The sequence below is a fragment of the Arvicola amphibius genome, chromosome X (genome assembly GCF_903992535.2).
Source record: "Arvicola amphibius chromosome X, mArvAmp1.2, whole genome shotgun sequence".
NCBI lineage: Eukaryota > Metazoa > Chordata > Mammalia > Rodentia > Cricetidae > Arvicola > Arvicola amphibius.
In genome coordinates this window covers 65602652-65616181 of record NC_052065.1, presented here as the reverse complement: position 1 = coordinate 65616181, position 13530 = coordinate 65602652, and the positions used below count along the sequence as shown (strand labels likewise).

The following is a 13530-nucleotide window of genomic DNA, read 5'->3' as shown; positions in this document are numbered from 1 at the left end:
ACTTGCAAGCTTTTCCTAGAATCACTTACAATGTTTTTCTTTTTAGACTCCCCCAGAGACAATGGTCGGATGCACATTTCAAGTTACAGTTTAGAAGTCAGTGAAAATTCAGATGGTGGTAAGGCAACACAGATTTTAAAAGATTTTATTTTGAAATAATCTTACACTCATCTAGAAGCTATAAAAAATAGTACAGAGTTCCCTAGAAAAACGTTGACCTATTAGCTTCACCTAATAGTAGTGTGTTATGTAGCCATAGTACAATTGCAAGAACCAGAAATCAATAGAAATACACAGCTGTAAAGCCAAACCACAAAATGTAATTGGATTCCTTTGAGTTTTGACAAGAAATCATTACTTACTGATCCCTTATACTTCTGTTTAATTCTACTGGGAACAAAATAATTTCTTATAAAAAGGATACTGCATTTCTCTAGGTAGTAGTGGCACACATGTGTAATCCAAGCACTCAGGAGGGAGAGGCAGGCAGAGCTCTATGAGTTGGAGACCAGCCTGATCTACAGAGTGAGTTCCAGGAGAAACCCTGTTTTGAAAGCTCCCCCACAAAAAAGATTATTGGAACTACTTATGTTCTAAGATGATTGTTTCTTAGCGTATATCATGTATATATTAATTGTGGGGACTTAAAAGTTAGAGGTGACCTATGAAAAATTGAGCCAAATTGCTCTGCTTGCTGCAGCAAATCTCTGGAAGATAATCTACAATGGCACTCACCAGGAATTTCTGTACGATGGCCTCCAACCAGGAACCACATATAAACTGAGAGTCTTTTGCACTTCACCTGTAGGCAAAAGCCAGGTAAGAAATCAGAAAAGGGAGAGTTCTCAAATTGAGGGTTGAAATAAACTGTTATATTATTGAATGTTTTCTAAAGCTGATCTCCAATTTAGTAAAACATTTTCTATCTCTTAGCCTTCTGATGTACTGACAATTCAGACACCCACTCCACCTCCTGTGTTTTGTCGCTCACTGCGCTTAAACAGTAAAACCAAGTGCAAGGACACAAACCTTCTCCTTGGTAAGTGAGGCTTCCTTACAGGATTGACAACTGTGCCTAAGTTTCTAGTCCTGTGACTTCTGCTTTGCGTGCATGTGTTAATATCATCCAGAAGAGTTTCCTTTTAATCTGAATTGAATGATTCTTAGCAAACCAAGGCTTGATAATGGAAAACTAGCTTTTTAATGCCTAAGTCAAATTATTAGGTTAATAGATACAATAAGCTTGGCGTCTCTAAGCATTTTAAGAGAAGTCTTAACTCACTCCACAATATATTGAATTGTTTTAAAGAACCATCCCTAAATACTAGAGACTTGGTATGGAGCTAAAGGATAGTGTTTTTGTTTAATATAAACAAAAGTGGGTTCAAACACTAGTACAAAAATAACTAATTTGGAAAGAGGGGAACAGAATGCCTTTTACATATTTTATAGACAACCGATCCATTAATCGGAACTTGGGAACAGTTGTGCGTGGCAAAAAAGCAAAAGGTCCCCGAAATGACAGAAAGGAGTATCCAGGCTCTGTAAAGAAATGTACAGTAAGTAAACAACTTCCTGAAGAACCCACAGTTTCTGGCTAAAAACATAAAATAGGAGAAGAGAAGTTGCACTGCCCAGGTGACCCACCTGTACTTCAGTTCACTTTGAGTGAATACATGCTTGCACTGTACTTGCTGTCCAGGTAAGGAGTGACCACGCCTGCAAAGTCATGCATGGGTTTATTTGTATGTTTGTTTAATTGTAGCTTGGATCTCCTTCAATGAAGTGTGAAACTGTACCAGCCCAGCACCCTCCTTCCCAGTGTGGTACACCTGTGCTAACCTGCAAGGGTCCAACCTGTGTTGTTGTCAGTTGGGAGGTATTTCACTAATTCAACTTATACTTATTAATAATTTTGCTGATATACAGACATGCTAATGAGTTAGAACATTTCTGGGGGAAACTTGAAATCTCTCATGAATCATAGATTAGAATTAGGATCCTGTAACCCTCAGACCTTGGTTTCTAGAACATACCTAGGACTTGATACTAGTAATATCAGGAAGACTACAAAACTGATATGCTCATCAGATATCAACCATAAAAACAGGGATCAAAATGGACTATCAATGGGTTACTAATTGAGGTTTTAAAGCAAATGCAAGAGACAGCTAAGGTAATTCATTTTATAAAAGAATTTTATTTTATAAAATTTAACTTTAACTTTCTGTTAAAAAAGAACTTTTTTTAACTTTCTGTGCTGCTGAGGACTGAAGCTGGGGCTGATTCATGCATGCTAGGCAAGCACTCTACTTCTGAACAATATCCCCAGCCCAGAACTTGCTATTTTTTGAAGAACATCATTGAAAAATCTTCTGGTACCATTACTAACCTTAACTACAAGCTGGTACATAATGTATATTAAAGATTTAAAAATATACTTTTAACAACCCATGTGAATGTCTTACCAAACTACTTATGTTCAAACTACCTAATTATTTAGGTGAATAGGTTCATTTGGGTTGGTCTTTTTTCCCCAGTCTCAAGCAATAGCTTATTTTTTAACATTGACAAAAAGGGCTTAGTCTGTTAATAATGTATTACAATGCTGATTTTTAACTTATGTTGGCCAATTCACCAGGGCATGTGATCAGTGATTTATCATACTAACCAATGGCTATGTTAAACAATATTAATGTATTTGTTTTCATTCATCTAAGTTGTGAAATCAGCAAGTCCTTTTACATACTTTAATTTGTGCCTTTGAATGTAGTTCTAGTGTCCTGCCTGTGTTTGTTTCTATCCATCTCTATCCTGCGTCACATGATGGATTACAAGCTTTCATGTGTTATTCCTCTCCACAGTATCTAATATAGTGACCACTTAGAAAAAGGATTGAATTTCTGTGTGCATTTCGTCTTTCAGATTCCTAAATGCAATGGTGCTGAAATCACTGCTTACCGACTGCAGTGGGGACAAGTTGAAGATTCCATGCACTTGATTTACACTGGCCCTTGTTTGCAGTGTGAAGTCAAAGGCCTTATTCCAGCAACCACGTATTTTTGCAGAGTCCAGGTAGAGATGGCATTTCCTTCACTATAAAGAAGACAATAGCTATTAAACTGCACTTCCCATATATATAGAATACTAGTGTCATTTCCAATGTAAAGACCAGAGTAAAGTCAAGAAGGGAAGGATTTCTAAGAATATTGCTTATCTGTGACTACAGCATTTGGAGTTCCTTCTCCTATTATTTAAAGCCCCAAAGGATCTCACATGTACTTTCCAGTCCCACTTGATCTGCCATATTTGCATTATATTTCTGTGGTTTCCAGATATCATTGAACTTAGCAATTATCTAAAATGCTTATTTAAAACACTGACTTGAGTCAGGCCTGTCATACATGCATATATTCCCACAATTTTAGACAATGAGGAGGACTGCCACAGGTTTGAGGTAAGGCTAGGATACATAGTAAGTTTGACTTAAACAAACAAATATACCCATTCAGTTCTATACGATCAATTTCATTCTTTCCTTTTCTTTTTTTTTCTTTTTTTGGAGGGATTAATTTTGTTTTTGGCTCTTCAAGAAAAAACAGAGATTCTCTGTGTAGCTCTGGTTGTCTTGGAATTCTCACTGGAGACCAGGCTGGTCTCAAACTCAGAAATCCAACAGCCTCTGCTTCCCCAGTGCAACGATAGGTTGACTTTGAGAAAAACTTGGGACAGGCACTTATCAGAAGTCACGAGAGTAAAACAATGAACTTCATTTACTGGCTAGGGTTCTTATAGGGCTAGTTCTTGGGAAAGCCTTACTGGGGGTGCTGTGAATTTTCCTGAATGATCAGAATGGTCTTGTGGGTTAGATGAGATGATGTTACTGATTTAAATAGCATTACGGGAATGATATATTCAATTAAAGTCTGCCTTCAGCAAATTGAAACTCTTAGTTTCATGAAAAGAGATACTATTCAGGCCAGAATGGAGACAAGAATCAAGACAAGATGGCTGTGCTTCTCTTCTCTCAATTCAGGAACTATGCTTTGCGAGGATGTCTCTACTGATACTCCCTGTTAGAGAGGGGTGACAGTCCTAGGAATGAAGGGTCTGGAGGAGAAGGACAACTTTAAGGCCTTCTTGTGAGTTGACTGTGCTTGGAAAACTGAGGTGATCCTGTCAGCCAAAATCTTCTGGAAAAGGTTAACAGATCATGGAAGGAAGAGCAATTCCAGAATGATCATGATAAGCAGGAACAACCAAAGGAGCAGCCAAAAGGAGCAACCTAGAATGTGAAAGGGTTAATCATGAGATTGAGGACCACTGAAGAACAATGGCTCTGTCCTTTTTAATTTTAATTTTATAAAAATGACTAATGCCCACAAAGGCCAGAATAGAGGGCTTAAGATCCCCTAAAATAGGAGTTACAAATGGTTGTGAGCCATACTGGGGATGATGGAAACTGAACCCAGGACCACTGTAAGAGCAACAAGTGTTCTTAATCATTAAGCCATCTCTCTGGCCCAGTAGCCTTTAAACCTTGTGATCTATCTCTACCAGAGCTGACTTACTGGTAAAGAAATAGCACTGTTTATTCAAAAGTGCACACAGAGCCCCCATAGGTGACCTCTAAAATTCAGGGAAGGCCCAGAAGTTCTGCATGACCAAAACAGCTAGGTAACATCTGGTCTTGGATTGTGAGGAGTCAATGTGCAACACTGCTGATGCTCTCTAACACTTGTTTAGAGAGAAAGATCCTCGTATATAACTCCATCGTGACTCCCAAGGTTGTTTAGAGACCCTGGTGGAGGCTGAGACCTGGATAGGTACATCAGAGGGGAAAATTGACATGGCGGGGGACAGAAAAAGAAAAGAATATTTTTTTCCTATCCAATTAAGAGACACATGTGGGTGAAGAAGGCACAATTTCAGAAGAGGCCGATGGTACAAGCCAGGCAGAGGAAGGGTCAAAGCAGGGCATCTGGAAGAGCTCCCTTGAGTGTCCACATTTAGTCTTAAGATTGAGTGTGCCAGAGGGAGAAGGAAGCTCCAAAGTCTACAGCTGCCACAGGATAGATAAGGGAGCAAGGATAGCCTGGAGGAGACCCTTCCAAGACATAGTTGAAAGTATTGGATTTTAGAATTTTAGGATTTCAGAGAAATTGTAGGTAAGACTCAAATATCAGATGGAGATGGAGTTGGAGAAGGGCAGAGGAGGAATAGTGGTGGGAAAGTAGGGCATGAGGAAGGAAAGTCAGGATAGCTCTGTAGACCAGGCTGCCTTCAAATGCAAAGAGATATACCTGTCTCTACTCCCAAGTGCTGGGTTTAAAGGCATGCGCCACTACCACCCATTTGTCTTTTTAAAAAAAAAAAAAAGCCAGTCTTTCTATGTATCCTAGATTGGCCTTGAACTATTGATCTTTCTGCCTCCACCAAACAAGTACTGGAATTGTAGGTATGTGCCACCATGCCTGCCACTCTATGGGATTTAATTTGAGAAGTTTAATACTGAGTGTTCTTTGTCCATAGTAAAATCAAATTATCAATCAATACAAAAGGTATCTTAAATGTTTATCAGAGAGAAATTAAATAATACAGTTTCAGATTTTCCATGATCAAAGCTGAAATCTCAAGGAAAAATATTAAATGCACAGAACTGGATAAAAATCAAAATGCACCATACCAAAATGAGTTGGATGAATTAAACAGTACTGAGTAAAAAAAACTCAGAACAGGCCAGGCGGTGGTGGCGCACGCCTTTAATCCCAGCACTCGGGAGGCAGAGGCAGGCAGATCTCTGTGAGTTCGAGGCCAGCCTGGTCTACAAGAGCTAGTTCCAGGACAGGCTCTAAAAAAGCTGCAGAGAAACCCTGTCTCGAAAAACCAAAAAAAAAAAAAAAAAAAAAACTCAGAACATTTGATGCTTATATTACACAGAACTCGATTCAGTAATCTAAGTTTCTACATCAGGTAATGAACAGAATGGCAAAATAAATGAAGTTTCACAGGATAACTCTACAAAGAGGTTAAAGACAAATTAACAGTGAGTTTACATCTTCCTTTCCAGAATGAAACCATAATACTAAATAAAAGTATAAACCAGAAAGCACATATAGTATCAACTACTCGAGACTGAAATGCTAGGATCCCTTAAGTCCAGAAGTTTCGGTCCAACCTCAGCAACATAGCAAGAATCTGGCTCTTAAAAATAAATAAAGTCCCAAATTTATAAACAAAAACAAAACTAAAAAAAAGTAAAAATGTAAGAGAAAATCTATGTGATCTATGTCTAGGCAAACACTTGATATCAAAATTAGAGCCCCACAAAAGGAATAGTGGTAAGTTTGAGCTATTAAATGTTTAAAATTTTTACTTTTCTATATTCTAATATGCATGAAATTGAACCTACTGGCTGGGAGATAATATTTGCCATTCTCATATCTTGAAAAGGGCTAGAACCTAAAATATATAAAGACTCTCAAAACTCAGGAGTTATTTCAAGCAGCTCAATTAGAAAATGCATACAGGCCAAGCAATGATAGCACATGCCTTTAATCTCAGCACTTAGGGAGGCAGAGACTGGTGAATCTCTATGAGTTTGAGGTGAGCCTCGTCTGCAGGGTGACTTCCAGGACAGTAGAGATACACAGAGAAATCCTGACTCGAAAAACATAGATAGAAGAAAATGAATAAAGATTGGTAACTGAAGATAACGTACAAGGGCAAGTGAGCACATGCAGATGTTCAGAGTCATTTACTAATAGGGAAATGCACAAGGAAATTCCATTTTGATCTTTCAGAATGCTTAAGTTAAGGATCAATGGTAACACCAAGTATTGTCAGAGTCCTAAGGAAACTGGTCACTCACAAGATACTGATGAGAATCATAGTCTTTCCAGAAAAGAGCATAGTAGCATCTTACATTTATTTGTAGAAGTCAAAAACTGAAATCAGCTCAATATCTTTCAACAGATGTGTGGTTAAATAAACATCTATCCATCTAGGTACATCTATAATGTGACACATGGTTCAGCAATGAATTTGAACAAATTACTAATATATAGGATAGATGAAAGCTCTCCAGATTATTACAGTAACTAAAAGCTGAGCCTGCATCAAAGTTATATGTTGTATTATATAATATTCTGAAAACAAGAAATTTGTAGTAATGATGAATAGCTAGCAGTTAGTGGTTTCCACGAATTAGAAGTTGGACAGAGTAGGAACATACTGTGACTGGAACAGGAGCACATAGAATCCTTTAATAAAATTTCTTTATGTTGAAGTGGCCATGGTCACTGACTAAACCTTAAGTACACACACAAATAACTGCACACAGTTCCGAGTAATATCAGTAGGTTTTATCAATGGTGATTTCCTGGCCATAGTATTGAGCTGTAACTATTGAAAAAAATTGTCTCCAAAGGAAAGTAGGTACAGGATATATGTATATGTTATTTTTTAGTGTGGGATTATATATTATAAGCTTTCCCAAGATCAGTGAAACTGATTGACTGGATGGGAATGTAACAGAGATAAAAACTCAAGCATAAAGAATGGAGAAAAGCTTAGTGTCATAGTTGATGAGTGTTGTGGGGGTTAATTATCTAAAATGTCCATATAACACTCCTGACGTATCTTCCCTTGTGTACACTCTTTACCTTCTTAAAGACACAGACTGCAAATCTCAGATGTATTTCTGCAATGTAGAACCAAATTGTTAGAATATGAGTTTATGATGCACTGTTTCATTATGCAACAAAATACTCATGCACAGAAAATCATCAAAACGAATTGCTAACAAATATTGCATGCATTTTTCAGGCTGTCAATAAAGTTGGGGTTGGAATGTTTGGAGGAACTGGAAAAGTAACTACACTGGGAACTGTACCCGCCAAAGTTCCAATGTTACACAAAGTTGAAGACAAAGTACCTGCCAACCTGTCCTCATCTTGCATAGCTATTCAATGGGAGGAGCCAGACTGCCATGGCTCTCCCATCACTGGATATAACATCGAGTATGGAGAGAAAAAAATCTTGACTGTTGATAGAGTAACAGAGTATGTTCTGAAAAATCTACAGCCTAATACTACATACAGGTAAGTCACTCATATCTTATTTTGGGTAGGTGGAAAGAATGTTGAGAATTTTGAGCAGATCTGCTTTTGTGTATTTAATATACTTCAGATTTCTTTTGAAGAGTTCTGCCTCATTGGCAAAATGTCATATTAGGAAGAACCATTTCTGCCTCTCATCAATAGTTTTCAATAGTAGGTATATTTTGGAAACCTGTCTTGTAATCAGTATAATAGTCATTCTATATAGAGATAGAGTGGGTTCTATGAAGAAAAGTATTTCCTCTACTAAATACAAATTCATATATTTTAAATTATTTTTACCACTAGAATCAGAATTCAAGCTATTAATCGTTACGGACTAAGTCCTTTCAGCCCATCAATAAGAAGCAGAACCAAACCAATACTACCCGAGCCTCCACAGCTTGATTGTGTGGTCCAAGGACACCAGAGCCTCAGACTCAAATGGGGCAATATCTCAAGGAAAAAATCACATGCCACCTTTATAAGCTACAACTTACTAATGGAAGATCGAACTGGCAGGTAACAACTTATACCATTTAACGTCTACTGTAATTAGAACACTTTAAATTATTATATCTTTCCATCCATTCTCTCTCTCTCTCTCTCTCTCTCTCTTTCTCTCTCTCTCTCTCTCTCTCTCTCTCATACACACACACACACATAAATATCTTAATCTGTAGTCTCAGTGAACGAAGTCGACATGAAAACAACACTAGTACTTTCAGTACTTGTCCATGGTTAAGCTGTGTGTTTTCCCTTCTTCCTAACCACTTTTCCTTTACCTAGTGCAATGTAAGTAACAGAGAACAGAAGTTATGGAAGAAAGAGAGAAAACCTGCCACCCTGACAGTATTGATCTTCTGACTTGATTTCCTTTTGCCTTTTTCTTTCTTTTCCCTTTCTGGCTTATTTTGACTTTTTGGGGTTCAGCTGCTGATTATAACATTGCTTCCCTAATCTTTATCTTTTTCCTCTCAGATTTTCTGTCATTTACCATGGGCCTGATCTGACTCACAAAGTGCAAAAATTGAGTGAATATACACAATACAAGTTTAAAATCCAGGCATGTAATGAAGCTGGTGAGGGACCACAGTCTGATGTCTACACTTTCACGACAACAAAAACCCCACCTGGTGCTCTTAAAGGTAAATGATGCATGCTGCATGCAGACGCTGAACATTTTCTTAGAGCTTCCTCAGCACACATATATATATAAGCAGTAATTAGAAAATGCTAAGACAGGCAGCAAGGCTCAGAAGGACAAATGCCACATGCACTCTCTCCTGGAAATTCTGACTTCTAAATTTCATATAAATGTATTTAGGTGAGAGTCAGTATGGGTAGAGGTAAGGAAAGTAGAAATCATAAGACTGGGGAGACTCTAAGGAAAGGGGTAGAAAGAGCATAAAACACATATGACATTAAAGTAGAAGGGGATTCAGGAGGGTGAGGAGTACAAGTAGTAAGACAGCAGGAAACTGAGATGCATAGCTGATGGGAACCGAAACAAACTCAAAATGTATGAAAACGCCATAAGGAAGTCTCTTACTTTCTTTGCTGATTAAGGGCCCTGGCTCCACTTGCTAAGCACCTGGTTTCAATTCCCAGCACCCACATGGCACCTCACAACTGTCTGTAACTCCATTTCAGGGGATCTGGTTCCCTTGTATGGTAATACCTGGAGGCAAAACATGAATGCACATAAAATAATAATGAATAAATTATAAAAAAAACAGTGGGGCAGTGATCATTCATGCCTTTAATAGCAACACTCAGCGGGAAAGAAACATACAGATCACTGTGAGTTAGAGGCCAGCATGGGCAACAGAGCAAGTTCCAGGAGAGGTTTGAAACCTACGCAGAGAAACACGGTTTCAAAAAAACAGAAAAAAAATTAAAAATTAAATTAAATTAAATCTTGGGGCTAGAGAGATGGTTCAGTAGTTAGAGCACTAGATGCTCTTGCAGGAAACACAAGATACATTCCCAGTGCCTACATGGCATCTCATAGCCATCTGTAGCTACAGTTCCAGGCAATCTAGTGCCCACTTCTGTCCTCCACAGACACCAGGCACACATAGTGCAGACATACATATATGCAGGCAAAACCCCCACACACATAAAATACATAAATAACGTAAAATTTAAATAAAATTAAATCTTAAAATTAGCAGCAGTAATTTTTAAAATACACTAATAAAATATCAGAAAAGTAGTGCTTAATTGTGTACTTCAGGAGCAAGAAAAGATTTATCAAGACTTCAATCCTGGTGGTGGGGGCACACATTTAATCCCAGCAATTGGGAAGTAGAGGCATGCGGGTCTTTGCATTCGAGGCCAACATGATCTAAAGAGTGAGTCCCAAGACAGCCAGGACTGTTGCACAGAGAAGCTCTGTCTCAAAAAAAAAATTTAAAAAATGAAACTCTTGCCATCAATACTTTTCAAATATCTTAGAGATCATCTAATTCAAGCACTGTAAGTTTTAAGAGTAAGACGTGGAGCTGAAGAGAGGCCTCAAAAGTTAAGAGCACTGGTTGCTCTTGCATAGGACCCAGGTTATGTTCCAGGATCCACTTAGTGGTTCACAAAAATCCACAACTCCAGTTCCATGGAATCCAATTCCCTGTCAGACCTCTGTGAGCACCCAGAACACACACTGGTGCCCATGCCAATATGCAGCAAAACACAGACTCCTGTTTTCCATAATGGTGTGCTCCCCACATTGTCATATCCATTCATTGCTACATATTATATTTTCTTAAATGGATTGTTATAAAAAGTATTAGTCCAGTTGGAATGGGACTGATGGAACAGGGGACCAAACCGGACTCTCTGAATGTGGCTGATGGTGGAGGAGGACTGAGAAACCAAGGACAACGGCGATGAGCTTGAACTCTACAGCATGGACGGGCTCACTGTGAGCCTTGTCAGTTTGGTTGCTCACCTTCCTGGACTTAGGGGGAGTTGGGAGGACCTTGGACTTAAGATAGTGAAGCGAACCCTGATGACTCTTTGGCTTGGAGAGGGAGGGATTAGGGGTATGGGTGGAAGGGAGGGGAGGGAAGGGGGAGGAGGAGGGGAGGAGATGGAAATTTTTAATAAAAAAAATGAGAAAAAAAATTAAAAAACTATAATGAAACCTAAAAAAAAAGTATTCAGGCCCAAACCTACACTAGGTGTTTGGATCTTATTGTAGCACTGAGCCTTTCTTAATGTGGGCTTGAAGCACAAAAACCATGTATGGGGTTGTCAAACTTCAGTTAACAAGAGCAGTTAGCCAGAAGTAGAATTATAGAAGCAAAAAAATACAAAGTTTGGACATTTAGAGACTTTGGAGTCAGTTGTCTTAAGGTCTGGGGGAATGTTACAATCAGAACTGTTAAGTCTAATCTTCATAGCAAGTTCCAGGCCAGCCACAGCTACATAGGGAAACCATCTCTCAAAATACATAAATATCCTTTTTAAATATGGTTACATGTTTCTCATATTAGGTCTACATGTGCTTGTAATGACTGTATGGTTTCAGTCATTTTAATGTATTCAGCATCATTTAGAAAAAAATAGAACGTTCTAAAATGCAATTTTCCTTTTCCAGCCCCTAAATTACATCCACTGAATAGCAACATTTGTGAGATCAAATGGGATTCCTTGGAGCCAATTAAAGGTGACCCCATTGTTTACTCTCTTCAAGTCTTCACTGGAAAGAAAGCTGAACAGGTATATTCTTTCACATTTAGTCTTTAATATTCTGCCAGGCATGATAGCTCCTGACTGTAGCCTCAGCACTTGATGGGTAAACACAGGAGGATGAAAGTACTCTTTGGTTACATAGCAAGTCTGAGGGTATCCTGGGCTCTACGAGGTCTTGTTTTTTTAAATATATATATTGGGGGGATGGTCACACATTTTTACAAGAGGATGATGGTACTCTTTGGTTACATAGCAAGGTTGAGGATACCTGGGCTCTATGAGGTCTTGTATTCTTGAAAAAAAAGTGTGCTGGTGACATGGGCACACATCTTTAATCCCAGCACTTGGGAGGCAGAGGCAGGCAGATCTCTGAGTTCTAGGTCAGCTTGGTCTACAGATTGAATTCCAGGACAACAAGGGCTACACAGAGAAACCCTATCTTGAAAAAGTACTGTAGTTCTATGTATAGCTGAGGTTAGAGTTTTTTGGACGGTAGTATGTTACTTTCAAAGGTGTTTAAAGAAACCCTGTCTCGAAAAACCAAAAAAAAAAAAGCAAAGGTGTTTAAAGTAACTAAATCTTATTCCAAAGTCTCATCTGATCTGTAATATGTATGTACATAATCTAGTTTATTCATTTAATTAGCTCATCACCATTGAATTATTTACTATTTCTTGATTCCACTGACCACAATCCATGTTCAAGTCCAGACATGAAATAATTAATTCTCAACAGTTTAGGGGTTTTATGCTTTATTAAACATAATTATCTAATAAATACTGAATACCCTCAGAACATTAGAAACACTGAGTAAAATTTTACTTTTGTTGTCAACATGTTCATTAAAATAAGGAATTTTTGTTTTTCTTGTAAAAAAAAAACTATACAATATAGCTTTAATTGGAAAAAACTGCAATTCTCATTTGATTCCTTTTCCTTTAGATTTACAAAGGACCAAATACCACCTTTTCCTTTTCCAACTATCTTACAAATTCAAAATATCGCTTCAAGGTCTGTGCCGGGCGCCAATATGAAAATTCTGATGGCATGCAAGAGCTCTGGGGGCCATACAGCTCCAGCTCATTTTTGTCAACTTATAAGCTTCAGTCTGGATGCAGCAAAGGGAGTGGAGGGAAAAGAAGAAGCAAGCACAATAGCAAAGATAAAAAGCACAAGAATGAAAAGAGTAATCAGTACTAAAACCACATGAAGACTCAACCAAGAAAGAAAATTGCAGACTAATCTCACTCATAAGCATAGATACAAAAATACTCAATAAATTGCTGGCAAACCGAACCCAAGAACACTTCAAAAAAAATCATCCACCATGATCAAATCAGCTTCATTCCAGAGATGCAGGGATGGATCAAAATATGAAAGTCTATCAGTGTAATCCATCACATAAATAAACTGAAAGAAAAATCTCTGTGGATGAACTCTCATTTCTCTTTCTCAAGTGGTTTCTCTTTTTCAAACAGAATCTTTATTAATTTTGATGGTATCTATAATTTTTCTTCTCCTGTGGAAACAAGAGCAAAACCCTTTCTCCAACCTTGCACATCTCCTGGTTTCCACTGTGAGGTCAACATATCCTTGAAATATACCAGCTGATTCAGTTCAGAAGCTTTTTCTATTATCAATGTCTCTCTGCTGTTTTTTCCTTTCTCATTACTGTTAAGTAAATTCAAGGTTAGTAAAGCATTATGCAATCTATTTCTGGAGGTATTTTCCATCC

General features: G+C 38.0%; 1 protein-coding gene across 1 annotated transcript in view; it reads left to right on the top strand.

The window, feature by feature from the left end:
• LOC119804314 (fibronectin type III domain containing protein 3C1-like) overlaps positions 1-12995 on the top strand; it is a 35955-nt gene extending 22960 nt beyond the window's left edge. Inside the window, 11 exon segments of the mRNA XM_038315769.2 lie at positions 47-118; positions 701-819; positions 934-1039; positions 1453-1559; positions 1766-1879; positions 2926-3075; positions 7828-8102; positions 8409-8621; positions 9081-9247; positions 11701-11822; positions 12738-12995. Coding sequence (XP_038171697.2) covers positions 47-118; positions 701-819; positions 934-1039; positions 1453-1559; positions 1766-1879; positions 2926-3075; positions 7828-8102; positions 8409-8621; positions 9081-9247; positions 11701-11822; positions 12738-12995 — 1703 coding nt within the window.
• Positions 12996-13530: the final 535 nt, after the last annotated feature.